At 43.0% G+C, this 18,173-nt stretch overlaps 1 protein-coding gene across 15 annotated transcripts in view; it reads right to left on the reverse strand.

Moving 5' to 3' along the window:
- The window catches only part of PHACTR1 (phosphatase and actin regulator 1), a 457,014-nt gene that overhangs the window by 99,886 nt on the left and 338,955 nt on the right, over nucleotides 1-18,173 (reverse strand). For 13 of the 15 annotated variants that reach the window (XR_012901644.2, XM_014581425.4, XM_006138762.5 and 10 more), the window contains 2 exons: nucleotides 13,888-14,052; nucleotides 11,336-11,542 (listed from right to left, as the gene is read on the reverse strand). Coding sequence is in view for 14 of the 15 variants with exons in the window: in XM_014581425.4 (XP_014436911.1) it covers nucleotides 11,336-11,542; nucleotides 13,888-14,052 (372 nt within the window). In the remaining variant the exon portion in view is untranslated. The remainder of the gene's footprint in view (nucleotides 1-11,335; nucleotides 11,543-13,887; nucleotides 14,053-18,173) is intronic. The other 2 variants (XM_014581428.4, XM_014581427.4) reach the window with 1 other exon arrangement.

Below are 18,173 nucleotides of genomic sequence, written 5' to 3' on the forward strand. Positions count from 1 at the left end.
AGTCCCCCCTCAGAGGCCTTTGATCCTGCTTCAGTCTGCATGTCTAAGCTTTCCCCTTCAGCCACCTCATATCTTTGCTCCATCATCTGCTCAAACCCCCTTCTAAACTCAACCAGAGTTTCCACCTACATCTCCAATCCTCGGATCTTTTCTTCCATCAGTTCTATTAGGTGGCATTTCATGCAAACAAAACTCCTTTCAGGTAACTCCTCCAGAATCATATACATACCACAGCTGCCACATCCACTTGGTCTTACTGTGTCCTACACTGCTTGGGTTATGGACCCTGCTATCTCTGTGTTAATCAGCCTTCTCACCTAAATCCTGTTAGTCCGGCAAACACAAAAACAAACCAAAACACCCCCCTACGGCAAAAACAAACCCTAAACGAGTCCCACAATCCAAACTCCCCTTACAAACTGCCACTCAAACTCCCCTGTTTACAGCTCTGTTGGCTCCTGCGCCGCTGCTGCTGTCTGTGCCGCTGCCTGACTGGAAGGCTACCTTTATAGGACCCCTAATCAGTGAGGCCCCGCCCCCTAATCAGGGCTCAGCTTCTCTCCCAGCACACTGCCCCTACAAGCCTCTACACATACAAACACAAAACCAAATACAAACTTCTCCTCCAACAAAATTCCCACTCAAACTCCCCTGTTTACAGCTCTGTTTGCTGGCTCATGCGCCGCTGCTGCTGTCTGCAGGCACAGTAGCTATGTGTTAACTTTGTACTCCGTAAAAACACATACGCTGACTTCAAGAAAATGAAGACAGTACAGAATAAATGGAATAAAACTCTGAGAATAAGGTTCCTATGTAATTTGTAGTAACAAAACATTTTAGTACACTATTTCGTCAGGAGACCTTCCTACTAAAAGATGTGCCTGAGCTCCAAATCTGAGATCCAGACCTGCACATCCCTAAACTTCTGAAGTAGCCAGATCTAGGTACTGGATCTAGATTTGGTTTGGTTCAATCTCTGGTGAACTTCAGTGAACAGCTCTAGTTCATGGAGGTGGTTGTATTCTGGAAGGGAGTGCTGCTCTAATCCCAGTTTTTTGCTCTGTGTGTTAAGTAGAGGAGGCATCTGCGATAAAGGGTTCAAAGCGATATCATCTACAGAAGCTGCTCACTCATGCTCCTGGCTGAAGAAAAGCTGAAAGGGGCAACTGAGCATACAACTTTGTGTCTTTATGAAGTGCTAAAAAAAACCCTGATTTTCTGTTGGGTGCAAGTGGAATCTGTGAGGTTGGTTGAGGCACACAATAGAAATGCTGCTGCTGCTTCTTCTTCTTTTTTTTTTTTTTTTTTAAAAGAACATTTTTTTTTAAATTGACGTATTCCCTTGGTAGGCCTGAAGTCCCCAAAACAGTCGTTTTGGTGGCCAATAGCTGGGGGTAGTGGATGAGAACTAGAACTAGAAAGTGAAATTCACTACAGAAGTTTATTTTCATTGGCGAGCAAAAGGTAAAAAAGCATAAAGAATGAGTGAGATTTATAAAATTCAGTCTGAACTGTCTAATATATTATTAACAGCACAGATAATGACATTTTTCCTGAACATGTGGGGTGAGAGTACATTGGCATATCTTCATTGACTTCAGTAATGGTGGGATGCCAATTTTACACCAGCTAAGAGTTTGGCCCATGGTTTTTCACCTCATGTCTATCTACCAGCACAGAAACAAAATTTACTTGTCTTCCCTTTGCCATAATAACAGTTGTCTATCAACAAAAATGACTTACAAGGAGAATTACTATAACAGAAAGGAGCATCTGAGCTTTTTACTTGGTGATAACAGGCATTGTCCTGAAAATCGGACTAAGCTGTCAATATATAGTGGTGGTTCTAAATGGATAAAGTTCTTTGGAGATGATCCAAGGTTATGATCAAATTCCCCTTGTCCAATTAAACCAGCAGACATTTCATTATCTGCAGTGGATCTCATCTAGTGTAAACGAGAGGAAATTTCGTCCCAAGTTTGCAAGAGGTTATAACTAATATATTAGATTGGGACAATCATATTCTATAGTCTTTTTAACCCTACTGTGTTTTAACATGAGGCATATGGATAGGATATGGGGACATGTACAGCCTCTAGAAGGGAATATCTATCATATGTGTACAAGAGCAGGTAAATAACAAGTAGAGGAGAGTAAAGAACAAACAACAACAAAAATCAATGTGATAAGTCCTCCCAGTGGAATATTACTGCAGTTTTAAATCTTTGCACTGAAAGACAGGATAGTAGCAAATAGACCCCTGGTGGAGGTCCCTCATATCCACTATTACCTATGATAGGTGATAGGGCCAATTCTGCAAGATGCCAAACAAGCTCAACCCCTCAGCACTAATGGAAATTGAGGTTGGTTAGCATTTTGCTTCATGAGAGTCTAGTTATGCTAGATTTAAGGCAACCATGCTAGAAAATTAAACCGTGTCATTGTTTATGAAAATAGACTAGATTTATATATACATCTATGATTAGAAGACAAAATTTGCAACACCAGACTGGGGCACTGATCCATGCAGAAGGCAGCCCCTTCCTTTCTCTTCTCCATAATGTACCTGGCCAAGTATACCATTGTCTAAATGGCAGGAAAAATTTCTTCTGAGTTCTTTGGTGACCAGCTGATGCCCCAAAGCATAAGTTTTTCTTACCCTTCTTGAAGTGTGCATAACTACAAATGTTATTACTTTGTATGAGTATCCCGTTCCAATAGATAACTGTGTGACATCTTTCAGTAGTGAAATTCTATAGGCTGTAAAAGTCTATAGGATTTAGGAGGCAATGATTCCCAGTGGGTAGGACCCTGAAATAGCATTTAGGAAATCTGAGTTATATTCCTGGCACTGTCATTGATTCACTGTATGCATTTGGGCAAATCATTTGACTCGTCTATCCTTAGTTCCCAGATCCTCTAAGACTAAGGCTACAGGTACAGTAGTACACTTACTGGTGCATACAGTGCAAACACCCTTAGCGGTATAGACAGTGAGGCACTGCTGAGATGAGTAAAGACATAACAGAACCTAAGGGTACGTATCCAGCTGGCGCTCTACTCACCCAAACAGTGCCTCCCCACATCTACAATGCTACTTTAGTCCCACTGCCTCCCTGCTGATGTGCACTCTTTCCCCACTGCGGGTCAGGTTCCAGCAGAACCCTGCAGCATGGAAAGGCTCCAGCAATGGAGAGCTGTGGGAGCGTTTCCCCACTAGTCCCCTCCCTCCAGAGCCATTCCGTCACTGTAACGTGAATACACCCCACGTACTCTACATGCCACTGCAGAGTAGACAAGGAATAAGAGCAGGAGAAGGCAAAAGCCTTTCAGTGGGTTGGAATCAGCCCGTCTAAGGCTTTGATCCGGCCCGCGAAGCAATTCCAGGCCCGGCCCCCTAGCATGTTGCCTTGGAGCGGGAGAGGGGCATGAGTCCTTCTAACTGCTTCTATTTAAAGGGTTCACGTCTTCCCAACACCTTACCTAGCAGCCCTGCGGAAGGTGCCAGCTCTTTAAATAGAAACACTTAAAAGGGCTCGCAGCTCCCTGCGCCTCTAGCGTGTTGCTAGGGAGCCAGAGAAACAGCCCTTTCAACTGTTTCTATTTAAAGTGCTTTCACCTTCCCCGGGGCTGCTAGGCAAGGCATCAGGAAGACGTGAGCCCTTTAAATAGAAGCACTTAGAAGGGCTCACGCCTCTCTCCTGCTCCGAGGCAACATACTAGGGGGCAGGTCTGCCTCGCGGATCTGGCCCGCTGAGAGGCTTTTACCCACCCCTGTTCTAGGATAATCTTTGGATAATGTGGTATACAGTTAATTATTATTAAAACTAGCCAATTAGCCCGTCATAAAATGGGATTTTCAGGTCTCTCCTCCACATTGGTCTTCTCTCCTGAGCCTCCGGTTTCTAGCTCCATGTCTCTTTCTCTCTCTCTCCTCCTCCTCTTACTGCCTCCCCTTCTCTCTCTCAGCTCTTCTCCGTCTACTGCCTCTCTCTCCGTCTCTCTCTTTCTCTTCTCCCCCTCCTGTCTCTCACTCTCTCTCCACTCTCCTCTGTCGGGGATGCATGCTCCTTCAGGCCCCGCCTCCTGGCCATGTACGTCACCACCCCGCCCCCCCCCTTGTATAACCACGGGGGTGCTGCAAGGGGACTGCGGCGCCCAAACAGCTGCTTACACTGCTTGCTCCACTGCGGCAGCCCGGCTGAGCAGCGCAGAAGTCAGCCGAGTGCCATGGCGTGAGGTTAAGGATGTGACTCAGGCAACAGCGCCGCCAAGAGGGAATAACCAGCATTTCAGCATTACAGAGTCACAGACATTGGGCTACTCTATAGATGATGTAATTACTTTGTGGTGTAAAAAACATGGTAGCGTCCTTGTATAGACCGAGGCCTCACCCCTTCTGCATTGGCCCATGGCCACTTCTGAAATTTGTGAAATGCCCCCCCTTCAAAAATTATTGCCTCCCCCTGCCTAAGAGGAATGGATCCACAAGGCTATAGAAAATAAAGGCAATCTTTCCACTGACTTTCATGGGATTTGATCAGGTCCATAATGAAGGGTCAAATTCTGCTCTCTAGTAAGTGCATGCTGGGGTGGACATGGAGTTGCTACAACATAATTTTACAAACATTATTAAGTAAGATAGTTATCGAGAGAGACTGTGTTAGCTAGTGGAATGCTTATTACAGATCTATGCTGCTTTAATTCCACGGGGGCTGTCAGCAAAAAGAAGACAACAAAGGTCTTGTGCTATATAAAGGAAGTTTAAGCCCACATGGAAAATGGATAGACACCAGGTAAGCAAGACATGTGTATAATCTGCTTGCCACTTTAAGTTCTTTTTTCTCTGAAGTCCCTTGGTTGATCATAAACAACACTCAGCTTTAAGAAGATAAAAGTTGAGTCTGGTCTCTGGATGCCACTTGCACATAGTTCCCAAGGACCAGAATTTCTGGTGCGGAGGCTAACCTGGGCCTGCTGAGGCAATCACATTTCGTTCCAGGGGACGGCAAAGCAAGACCTGGTCTAAGAGTGGGAGAATCACATGATTCCACCTCAAAAGAGGTGACAACTCAAGGCCTGAGACTGGAGAGGGAGTACACTTACAAAGACCCAGTTAGAGGATCAGAGACGCAGTTAGCCCACTAACTGTGAAACAAGCACTGCCTATTGACTGCACTGCCTATTGACTGGGTGTTGTACATGCTTATCCCACATCAGTTTTGACCCTCAAATCTTTTGCTGTTCTTCTGCACAATATGGATGCCAAAAGTGAGGGGAAGCACTTGGGAGCACACACAGAGGGGGTATGTCTAGACTGCATCCCTCTGTCGGCAGAGGGATGCAGATTAGGCAGGTCGACATTGCAAACGAGGCAGGGATTTAAATATCCCGTGCCTAACTTGCATAAAAAGGCCACCACAATTTGCCGACTCAGCACTTTGTCAGCAAAAAGTGACAGTCTAGAGGGGGATCTGTTGAGAAAGAAAGCCTTTTTCGACAGTTCCTGTAAACCTCCTTGCAGGAGGCATAAGGGATCTGTCAAAAAAGGCTTTCTTTATCAACTGATCCACCTTTAGACTGCCACGTTTTGCTGACAAAGTGCTGAGTTGGCAAAACACGGCAGCCATTTTTATGCAAATTAGGTGTGGGATATTTAAATCCCTGCCTCTTTTGCAATGTCGACCTGCCTAATCTGCATCCCTCTGCCGACAGAGGGATGCAGTCTAGACATACCCAGGGTGTGCATGCTCTGAATGCCACAAAGCCCAGTGCTTCAGGCACTCTCTGTGTAGTCTCACAGTAGGTACTAAGGGCAGGGCCTGGTGTTCTGCTGTCACCTTGACCCACCGGCTATTGTTCTCCAGACTGCAAGAGTCACAAGAACTGTGGAAGTAACTACAATCCCAGGGTCCAGCCCACCACCACTCTGCAGACTGGGGGAGATGATACTTCCATTCTGCTCCTGTTCTGCTGCATCCTCCTCAAGAGTGAAGCATGGGCCCTCTGTGCGTGTTTTGCGGGGAGAATGACCCCAATCTGAACAAGCTGTGTGCATATTAGTGCAGAAAACAGGAGGAGGCCTGATAGAACAGACGGCTCCTGCCTACAGCAAGGGGCTCATCTACAGAGGAGCCGCCAGACATGTGTAAATGCTGGGTTAGAAAATACTGCAGGCTGTGGAAATGAACTGCCAGGTAAAGTTCTAAATAGTTTAATATTGTAACCAGCAATCAACTATGTTTTGATAATAAAGCAAGATGTCTTACATCCATTGTTCTGAAATACAATCCTGACAGGTCCACATTATCAGTAGTTATATTTATGGACTTACAGCACCTCCTTCCCTATTAAATGTTCACTTCTAATCATGGCCAGTTGCTCTATTTTTGAATTATCACTGTTATTCAGCCAGCTGATAGTCTGAACCATACTGTATAGAACATAAATAGATTGTGTGTTCTTAGAACTAAACATGGGAAAAAACTTCCTCCTCCCAATGCACAATGGAGGGAATGAAACAACTCAAAAGGCACCTAAAAGGATTTTTCAAAGCTCCGGTAGGATTGTTGAATTAAAGGGCTAGGTTCTGTCTGAAGCTACAACAAATGTAAAACTGGAGTAACCCCACACATTCGACTTACACAGGTGTAACAGTTATGCCCTTCCAGATTTTTTGTTTTGCTTACAGATTTTTTTTTTTAGAGAATTTCATGGATAACTGACAATTCATTCTTTTGTTTGGAATGTCGCTTGGTTAATCTCAGAAAAATTCAACTTTGGGGCTGAAAAGAAATGAATTCATGGACAAAGGCACGAAGGGGCACTGTGACACTGGGAATTTTGCTTTTCAAATAAGATATAAAACCAAAGTTCAGGCTGCTTCTGCTCATTAAAGATCACCTGGCAATTAATCACAAAGGCTCTGTCTCCAACAGTTAAATTCCTCCTCCAATTTCAACCAGATAAGGTATTTTGCAATTGGTGTCCAAAATGGTTATGTATTGCTGCTGTAAACTGCTATCTTCCACCCAGAGATCTCTCCCCTTAAGTGGTGGCTGAAGATAAGCCCTGTGAAGTTCAGCGCTTTCGGACTCTGGTGGATGAAAGGGGCTTTATAAATGAAGGATGGCTTATTATTAATGATCATATTTAACAGCTGGCAGGAGGATCATTGTAAAATAATTGGTCGGTGAGGAATGCAGAGTGATGAACTTGTACTGAAACAATTACAAGACATGTTCTCTTTCTAGGGCTGACTGGTTTGTACTATGAAGAGATGGATTTTGATGACTACAAGGCAAATGCTTCCTTTTTCCTGCTCAGAGTATGAGCATGCAAGACAGGGAGCAGGCAACAGAAAGGCTGCTCAGGGAATTCCAACAACCTACACATATTGTAGAGAAGTTCTTTCTAGCTGCTCCTTCCATAAAAGCAAGATGGATGGTTATGGGGTAGGTGGGGCAGGCACATGGGTCTGGGAACTACAAAGATGTCATGTGCCCTACCTGGAAATCATTCCAGAGGGGAGCAGTCTCACTCTCAGCATGCTCCAATTTCCCTTCTATTCAGCTTCTTGTATCTGCCAGATCGCCATAGTACCTGCGCTCCCACCAGAGCAGCTTTAAGCTGTGGAATGGGAAACTGCCACATATGATTCTTTTTCTTCTTTCCACACCCACAGTAAAACTTAAAAAAAATTAACAGCATTTATCTGTGTGTATTTATCTGCTGTGGTACGAGTATTGGTCACCGAGGGCAAGAGCAAAGCCTGGCAGGTGAACAGAAAGTGGTGATGTGTGAGATGGATCTTAGATGCTGTTGGAGGGGGGAGGATTCTTCGTTGGTCATTCTTCAGGCAGGTGATGATAATTTGGCCTGGAATTTCATGACAAGTAGGTGGTCTGATTTTAAAGCCACTCACCCCTCACACTCTTTGAGGTATTTATCTGTTTTTTTACCCTCTGCTGACCAAGCCGGTGGAGATTTTATAAGAATATATTCTCAGGTATTCTTCTATTTGATTTTATAAAATAATTTCTTAAACAAGATAAAAGATGAGGACATGTTCCTGCAGGCTCCACATCAGTGATATACCTGAAAAGAAACTCATTCCAAGATCACGTTTCCTTTCATATCCGTTTTGCACAGGCCTGCCAGATCATTAACTACTGTCATTCTCTATTAGTCATGCTTGGTGTGTCTTAACTTGTCCTTCACTCGCCTCACGAAATCCTCCATAGAAAAACAGACCCTGAAAATGCAATGAAAACCTGAAAAGTCTTCATTTGGAGCTCCAGAAATCTGATCTTATTAATTCTCTCTCTCACAAAATATAGATGTCTCTGGAGTAATTAGTGAAAGAACAGGGTTAATTTAGCTTTCTTGTGGTGAGGGTGATTCATTAAGATGCACTGCTCATATTCAGGGATTATGAAAGTCTAATATAATCTAAAGGGGCAACATAAAGCATATAAAAATATATGTCCATAGACACCGCCCCCTTCCCCCGGTAAGAAAAAAAAATCAAATCTATTGGTCTGAGATATTAATGTTTATCAGGGTATATATGGGTGAAGCTGTCAAGCTCTATCAAGAGGCACCTATCAGCTAAACAAGGGCCTTGTGACCAATTCTGACACTGTCCCCCCCCTCCCAGAGACACTTGTGTGTATGTGAATCTTATCTACACGTGAGAGTGTATGTCAGCATGTCTATATGCAAGTGAGTTCATGTGTGAGTGGGACAGAGCAAGAGCAAGCTGAACAATCACCTTGATTTCTGTCTTTAAAGGCCACCTCAGAATATCTCCAGAAGCAAGCCTGCTGATGGAAGGGGGGGGGGGGAGATGTGGGAGGAAAAGGAGGCAACTGCCCCAGGGTGCAGCAATACAAAAGAGCTCAGCAGCAGTGGCGGCAGCCAGAGCCGCAGGCCCTTTAAACTGATGCCAGAACATCATGCAGTGTGCAGTGCTGCCTGGGACAGGCACAGCATTCTCTGGGTGGTGCTAAGGGCTGCCTACCCCTACCGCTACCCTGCCCCTTCTACCTATGGGTCCTCCCCCACCTTGTCTTCGGGTTCAGCGAAGATGTCGGCCCTGCTGCCCAGAAGCATACTATGTCTTTATTAGAAATACATCTCTGTTAAACAAGTAACCACTCAAGGGATCAGCTTGTGTCAGTTAAGACAGATTTCACTCGATATAAAAATTCAAACTACAAAATACATAGAAGCAGACACAAATCTCCATCCATTGTTTGTTTCTACAGCTAACTTAAAGAGCAGGATAGTCTCTTTCTGCCCCCATGTTTCTGTGCAATGCACAGCTGGCAGAAGATAGGTTTTTTTATGTTACTTTTCTCATTGCATCTTCATCTTCAAAAACTCACAGGGGTAAACTGAATTATGAGAATAGATTGGAAACAAATTCAGAGCTGGTACAAACAGCAGTAGTCCCAAGTTTAGTAAATAAGAACCCATGCCCACCTTTGCCCCTTTGGTTTGCATTTATAGGTAAACAACAAAACAATTTAGAGTTGGTTTTGGCAAGCAGCAATATGGAAGAAATCCCATATTGATTTCAAATAAAAGTGAACAAAAGTAAATAAAGTACAAATCAGCTGGCCCTCTAGATAAAATGCTGTGTAGAAACTGGTGGGGAAAAAAATATATGCTTTTTCCTAACAATTATTTTCTTATTTTCTAATAGTCAAAATAAACAATTATGTGATAAAAATAGTAACATAGGAAGTGATCACCCTCATCTGTACCACTGTGAGGCAGGGAAGTATTAATATCAGAGGAGTAACAGAGGGGAAAAGACTGAGGCATGTCCAGGCTACATACAGAGTCACTATTAAAACTGGCTTAAAACTCGGGAGATCATAGCCTCCTGGTTTGTGCTCTATGAAAACAATGGGAACTGTGCATACACACCTCAAAAGGCACGGACATGTATTTCAGGAATATTAAGGTTCCTAGTATGCGTGCCTGCAATATTTCTCAATAGCATGGTCTGATGGTAGTTCAGGGAAGGTTGACTTTTCCTCCTGGCTTCCAATTGTTTTTACAGATAACAGGGCTGTTGACAACCAAGACGAGCCCGCATGCCTGTAGGAGCAGCTGGAAACCAGGCACAGGAGACTGCATAACCTGCCTCCATTACAGCCTCCAACATAGCAGGAAGGGGAATTGGAGCATCCCCCAGGAACTGTAGCAGGAACAGAGTAAATCGGATTATCAATCGCCATTATGATCCACCAGTGGGAAGACATAGAGAAAGGGACCAGGTAGCCAGCAATCTTGAGCAAGGATGCAGAGGAGCAGGGAACCAGAGGGCAGAGTAATTTGGAAAGAAGGTGACTGAGCTTGATAAGTTTGTGGAGGGTGTGGTACAGTAAGACTGCTTACATGGCATGCAGTTGAGCTGTGACTCCTAGCAGCAAATATCTCCAATGGCTGGTGATAGAACTGTAGATGGGGAGGGTTCTGAGTTCATAGGGGGAATTCTCTTCCAGGTGTCTGGCCAATGGGTCTTGCCCACATGCTCAGAGTCTAACTGATCGCTCTATTTGGGCTTGGGAAAGAATCTTTCTGTAAGTCAGATTATCAGAGACCCTGGAGGTTTTTTGCCTTCCTTTGCAGCATGGGGCATGGGTCACTTGCAGGTTCAGACTAGCATAAATGGTGGATTCTCTGTAACTTGAAGTCTTTAAATCATGATGGGAGGACTTCTGTCACACAGCCAAAGGCTAGGGGTGTATTACAGGAATGGATGGGTGAGGCATTGTGGCCTGCGGAGGTCAAACGAGATGATCATGATGGACCCTTCTGGTCTTAGAGTCTAAGAGAAACATGTGCAGAGGAGGAGGGGGAAAGTGGGGAGGAAAGCACACAGGGAAGCTGGAGGAGAAGTAACAAAGAACAAAGGGAGAGAATCTGATACATTGTCTTTCCCTCCAAAGAACAAAGCGCTCAGTTCATGAAACAGATATGAAAAGTACTTTCCTATCATTACTTTGCCATCTAAGTCACTGCGCTATTTGATAGGATGAGCTTGCATGCTGGTGATCAGGGTCATGATTAGGAGGCTGGGAGCACTGTGGACAATAGGGGAGGTGCCTATCTCTCTTAAAATACTGTCCACACTGTGAAAAAGTTTGAGAGCCCCGCCCTGCTGTATTATTACAGCCACGACATACACTTAATATCGATACACTTGCAAACATCTACAGAGCAGCCTTTACCAAAGAAAAACATTGAGACTATCAGTACGGGAGTGGACTGTTCCTTTAAGGGAAGTAGCGGAGCAGAGCATTCAGGAACAGCTACTTACCAGTTAAGTGGCTGGCAATCCTGGCAATGGGTTTAGGAGGCAGGGCAGGGGGCTGTTTGAGGAGGGACAGCTGTTTCACTGGGGTGTCCTCATGGTCTCCAGGGAAAGCAGCAGATTTTTTGGGGGGAAGTAGCAGGACTGGTTTAGCTGAAGGATCTTGGGACAGGAGGACTCCAGACTCATTGGATGTGGGGCTTTCTTCAGACACTGGAGGACACAACCACATCATAGACGCAACAACGTTACAAGAAGAGTGGCAGCAGGTACAGTAACAGTAAAGAGAAGAAAAAGTAGCACAGAGATGCAGATTAAAAACATGACTAATAGATTTCACTCCAACACTGTAAAACACACAGAGAGAAAGACACACACACACACACACACACACACCCCTACACAACAGACCAATTTCAGCACTGGGTCATTCTCCATAAAACCAACGGAGCATCTCTCACTGACACCAGAGTTGAATTTAGCCCACACACCTTTAACACAATCAAAAGCCTTGAAATGTCAAACTGAAGACCCTGCAGACAGGTAACAATACACAATCAATAAACAAGTGGCACATGTACAGGGTTTATGCTTCCACACAAAGGCATCCTGCCCATCTCTCTGGCAGGCTCCATTATATTTTTAAAAGACCGCACAGTTGTACAGGCTTATAGGTAAACAGTTATACCAATTACACATTTGTTTTCATTCTTCCTCTTTGGGCAATGTGTACTAGTTGCCATGCAGCTGCAGAAAAGCACATTTTGTGCCACATGCCTCAGAAATGTTTTCTGATGTTTGCTGTAGAACTGAGTGGTACAGCTAAAAATCAATATCAGAGCTGATAATCTTGATTCTTAAGAATATTCTTGTCTTATGGAGCTGTTTCTTCTCTGAAGCTGTGCCTTTTACAGCAGTGCTGAATTTAGTGCATCACTATTTGAATGGAATTGTAGTTTCTCTCCCATTCCCCCTCTCTCACAATAAGACAGAAATTGTTGTGTTGTTGCTGTTGTACGGCATAACTGAACAGCTTTATCTTCAGCAGGTGCAAGGCCTAACTGATCCATGTCAGCTGAGCATACACAGCTGAGGTATGAAAACTGTGATCCCTTTCTAGTCAAACAGTGATTTGAGAGTTTTTCCATTGAAGCCAAAGGAGTTATTTCTGATTCAATCAGATACAGCTCAAATGGACATCACATTTCAGCTCTCTCAAGGCCAGCAGAAGCAGAAGATGAACTCTAAAGCAGGTGCTCTTCAAAGGAAGTTCTGGCTGGCTCTTTTGAAGCTGTGAATGGGATAGCTACCAGGGACCTCTTTACAATGGCCAGTTTTTAGATTTCCCAAATCAGAACTTTTTTACATATGGTTCTCTATTTGAGCTGGAGAAGGGATGGGTCTAGACATCTGAACCAGGGCTAGGTGGATCAAGTCTGATAAAATAAGAAGTGATATTAACTTTGGTCCAAGCCTTAAAACCAACCTTTCTGAAGTTAGCACAAAAAATATAGTTATAAACCTCCCACCCCCCATTTTTCATCCCTGTGCCTCTGAAGGCCCAGCAGCACATGGGTAGAAATACCACAAGAAAAAGAGTTCAGATACTTTGCATAAGTACCTAGATTTTGGAGGCAGCTCCTCATCTAAACAGAAACTCCAGATCTTTTCAAGAGATGCCCAAAGCTAATTTGAACACTGTCACTCTCTCATCCACAACTAGGCCTCATATTCCTTATGTGAAGACAGCTCTTTTGTCTTGGCATGTTGGAGTAGCCTTTTCTGACCTATCAATTTACCATAACATCAGAAATATGCTGAGCTTTCCTTATTGAGAAGCTGCTCTTAAAGCACCAACCTTGTGAGCTGAAAGCAGGTGGCTACTTCTGAGCTATAAGATGTCTAAACCTTGTCCATATGATAAGCTGTGAGCCTTTTCTTTTTTCTCAACCATGTTCTCATTCTGCTTTAGATGTGAGAATCCCTTGGAACTCCTTATTACAGGTCCCCTACACTTCCAGGACTGGGTATCATCTACCAAGCTATTGGCTTTGTTACAAGAATCAGTGAAGCATAAAACTCTCCATTCTCAATCTGAAAGTAAGCAAGACTTGCCAGGCTTGTGCTTTTATTACGATATCCTCTTCCAAATAACAAAGAGCATAGAACATTAATGAGAGAATGAAATTAAAACCATAGTTTCCAGACTTGAAATATACGGAGATTTTACTTTGCATTCTGATTTATGCGCGTTACTTACTAGTGGCAGATTTACAGAAAGATAGCAACTCTAGTCTGTAGTCCTGCATACAGATGGGACTGAGTTACCACACTTGGACCTGAATCCAAACTTTCTCCAAGCTCTAAAGTGTTTGGATTGGAGGTGCTGGTTCTGGCTTACAACTACTCCTGTATGTCAAGAGCACACCTGTGTGCTAAACGTTAAGTGTCAAAGATAAAAAACCATCAGAAACCAGATTTTAAAAGCATTAAAAAGAGCATAAATGTTGGAAAATTGTTTGGTGTTTCGTATCTTAGAATGAAAACAGAAATGTTACCTGTCCCATCCATGATATCTGTGCTTGGGAGCACCTCATATGCACAGGGTTCCCCAGACGCGGAACCTGATTCCAGTTCTGCTAGGGCTGGTAGTGAAAGCTGGCTGGAGCTCAGAGCCTGCCCATTCTCCAACGATCCTTCATTTGGTATGGAAAGCTCCCCATCTGATAGCATTGGGAGAAAAGCACAATGATAATAGGTCAAGAATAAGTAAGCTATTACAAGAATTAAATTAAAAAATAAGTCTGTAAAGACTGCCTTAAAGCTGTGGTTTTCTTTGGGTTATTAATGGCCCAAGTACTTGAATGGCAATTACACATCCAACAGAGACAGCACACGATGCAACCGTTTATTTAGGCATGGCCTAATAAATCTTAGCTCCTCAAGTAGAACAAATTCCTTCCTCACAATGTCATTATGTTTGTATTACTGTGTTACAAACTGGGTATGTTGCAATGACAATTTTATGCAGTATCAGGTTGAAATGCCTTTTTGCAACATAATCTATGCAATTTTGCAACCTACTGGTATTTCACTCACTTCAAAAGTGGTTCCAAGATTTGGAAACATCATGAAAAAATGTTCTTGTTGGACATAGGCTTATGGCAAGAAAATCATTATGATCATGAGATAGGAGGTCAAATGTGAATGATCCCCATTCCTTGCCTACCTTTATATGGTCCAAAAACCTACTTGTACTGCACCTCTGCCAAATCTGTGCAGTGGAGGAGGAGAGTGTGCTTGAACTGATGCTTTTGCATTAATTTTATTCCCCTCTACTTGTTTTTATGACATAGGAGACATATAAATAACATCACAGATGCATACTCCTATTTCACACACCACTAAAGCCATTAAAGCTCCCAGCATGACAAAGAGTTAAAGTAAAGCGATAGACTAACTTTTATGACCAGTTGGGATGAGGCCTTAATACTGGCATACAGCAAATTTTAGCTGGAAAATCTACCCATAAAATCCTTAAAAATTTCTCCTTTATCTGCACCAATTTCTGTAGTAGCAACAGATCTTTTTCCCATCAAACACCAGTCAGGATCAAAACCTATCAGGACAGGAGAGAGAGTTACTATTATCCTCAATGGTGTCAATTCTTGTGGTTTGATTGCAAGTCTTAATATATTTGGTGTTTTTCCTAACACCTCAGGTGCTGGAGTCATGAGCAATTCACCTTTTATTAAAACAAAGAAAAACAGCGAGTTTCTACCCCTGGGGTTAAATAAAAGCCTGAAAACAGTTTGTGACTGTTTCCCCCCTGGGGTTCCACTGAGCCCTCTGACCCACCAGCCTGGGCTCACACTGGGCTGCTGTGACAAGCTGTAGCTCTCTCCCAGTCATATACTCCCATCAGCATTCACACAAGCAGGGACATATCCAGCTGCAGTTACATACAGGCACCGACCAGCCACTGCATAAGCCAACAATAGAGAGGCTACAGCCAAGATAAACCCCCAGCTCCCCAGCCTAAGACTCCAGAACTATACCATCCTGCTCTCATCAAAACACCAAACAGCATGAATTTATTATCCAGTTTGCCCCTCCTTCAATGTGGAGAGGAATATGCAATACACTTGTGTTAATCAAAATGAGATTTCCTCCCAGGCACTTCAGTCAAAGGCACACTGGCTTAGATGAAAACATAAAACAAGTGTATTAACCACAAAAAGATAGATTTTAAGTGATTATAAGCAGTAGCAAACAGATCAAAGCAGATTACCTAGCAAACAAACAAAACTGCAAACTAAGCCTAAAATACCAAAAAGACTGGATATGAATTAGCAATTTCTCACCCTGACTGATGAAACAAACAGACTTGCAGATTCTCAAGGCACAATCCACACTAGCTTTGCAGCTTGGGATCCCCATCCCCATTCCAAGTCCCTTTCTTTCTGAGTTTCTCTCAGGTGTTCAATTGTGGGGGAGTGAAAACCACAGATGATGTCACTCTCTGCCTTATAGAGCTTTTCCTTATGGTGGGAACCCTTTGTTTCAAAATGGGTTCCCTAACCAGATTGTGGAAAAATATAGATGCCCAAAATGGAGATCAGTGTCATGTGGTCTCGTCACATGTCCTAGCAGGGTCATTGCAACAGGGTGGCTGAAATGTTCTCAGGAAAGCTCACCAGGTGGGACAGAAGCATCTTCTAAGACTTATTATTCTGCTTAATTACCCTGAATAGGCCTGTTTCAATCAGCTGCTTAGGTTGAAAGCATTTTGCGAATTGGGCTTTACCTAGCTGTTACTGCATTTGAAATACAGGTACGTAATCAATATTCATAACTTCAGGTTCAAAATTGATACATGCATTCAAATAGGATAGTCATAGCTTTTCCAATGACACCTTATATGACTTCTCTTGTACAAATTGCATAATAATTATGTCATAATCATATTCCCATGATGCATATGAGATGTAATGTCACAGATGACCCCAAAGCACTCTCTCAGTTCAGAAGCAAGAAGGCAAATAGAAAGAACCCAAACTTTATTATTTATTTAACTCTCATGATGTTTGGGGGGGGGCTCACTTACAATTGACACTTAGGATTGGCACGGTTACATTGCAATTCACCAAACAGATCCACATCACTGGTGTGAGAGGAAGCATCCAACAAGAGCATTCCCAACACAGAGAGCTAAGATGGGCATACCAATTTAGAAAGAGATGAAAAGTGTAATTCCATCAGCAGGCAAGCTGATAGACTTACCAGGCCACTGGGCAAGTTGCAGGGGGAGGAGGATAGGGGCAGCTCTGTGCTCTTGGAACGGGCATGGCCTTAAGTGGAAGGGCAGGGCCAGTGCAACTAGCTCTCAGAGCCACCTGGACCACACCATCCCTCCTCAGTGCCATCTGGAGCACTCCACCTGGGCTCTGCAGTGTGCTGTGTGGGGCTCTGGCAATGATTAAAAGGGCCTGGGGGTCTGGCTACCCCTGCTGTGGCAGTAGCAGCAGCAGCAGCAGCAGCAGCAGCAGCTGAGAGCCATGAACCCCTTTGAACTGCTGGGCCCAAAGCCAGTTGCCCACTTTGCCTTCACCTGTCAGCTGGCCAGTCCATCCGTTCAACCGAAGGACAATCAAAATGAATGCGTCTGAAGGTCCATTAGCAACGAAGAATTAAAAATCCTTTATGAAATATGAAGATGATCCTTCTTATTTTTAACTTTGGAATTATTAGGAATGTCAAGGTCTTGACTTTCTTGGTTTTGATGGAGGCTTTTTGGAGGACTAGCATGATGGGATATGAGAACATGCATAGGAAACTTACATCACAATAAGCTGACATCCGAACACTAGTTTTCTCAGCATTCAGCCAAGTTGAAAAAGGGCAATAATATTCATGAAACCTGTAGATTTTAGCCAGTTAATGAGATTCATTCATTTGACCTAAATTTGACCATGAAAATAACAAAACTCAATTGCTTGAGGAAAAATGGTATTTTTACAAGAAAATCTGTAGCCTAATTCTGAGGTGTGGAGTAGAGCTATAGGAATTGTTTCCCATCTCATGACAGTTTTTGAGATTTTGAAAAAATGTCTTGTCTCAAATTGGGATAAAAAAAAATCAAATTCACATTTTCCCCCAAACTAATAATCTGAAAAATATTTGAAATGGGTCACTCAAAATTCTTCATTTGGATTTCCATTTTAACTTTTGCTTTTAGTAGAAATAAGATGAAATGTCCAAGCAAAGTAATTTTCAACATTTTGTTCAAATGGGAGATCGTTGAGACTGACCTTTTCTTATGAACAATTTGGTTTTTAATGAATCGGCATTTTCCATTAAAACATTTTGCTAACTAGCTTTAGAGCTGAACAACCTCATCTCTGTAGGTGCTCATGCTTTTAGCACATCTCTTTAGGTGCTCAATTCCTAGTAATGGGTAGTATTAAAATTTACTATTTGAGCCATGTTTTTATTAGGATGACAACACAAATACTTTTGCTTTTAAAATTCTTTTTATTTATTTTTGCATAGCAGCAAACACAAGAAGTCTTTATGCTGGTGTTAAGATGTATTTATTTATAACTCATCTTCATTTAAATTCTAAAACTCAATAATAGCCCTTTGGTGCTTGCATTGTGCAACAATTTTTTGACATTTAGGGACCATTGTTGAACAGTATGCCCAAAATTTGATCTTGTTTAAAGCAGGGCAACATAAAAGGCTGCTAGTTAACAGCACAGAGAGAGATAAAAGGCTTGGATACAATGGTCATTTGTAGAGTCAAGAATATCCCAGCATGAATTAATTGTGGCTCAGAGGCATG

Source organism: Pelodiscus sinensis, chromosome 2 (genome assembly GCF_052426305.1).
Source record: "Pelodiscus sinensis isolate ZL-2025 chromosome 2, ASM5242630v1, whole genome shotgun sequence".
NCBI lineage: Eukaryota > Metazoa > Chordata > Testudines > Trionychidae > Pelodiscus > Pelodiscus sinensis.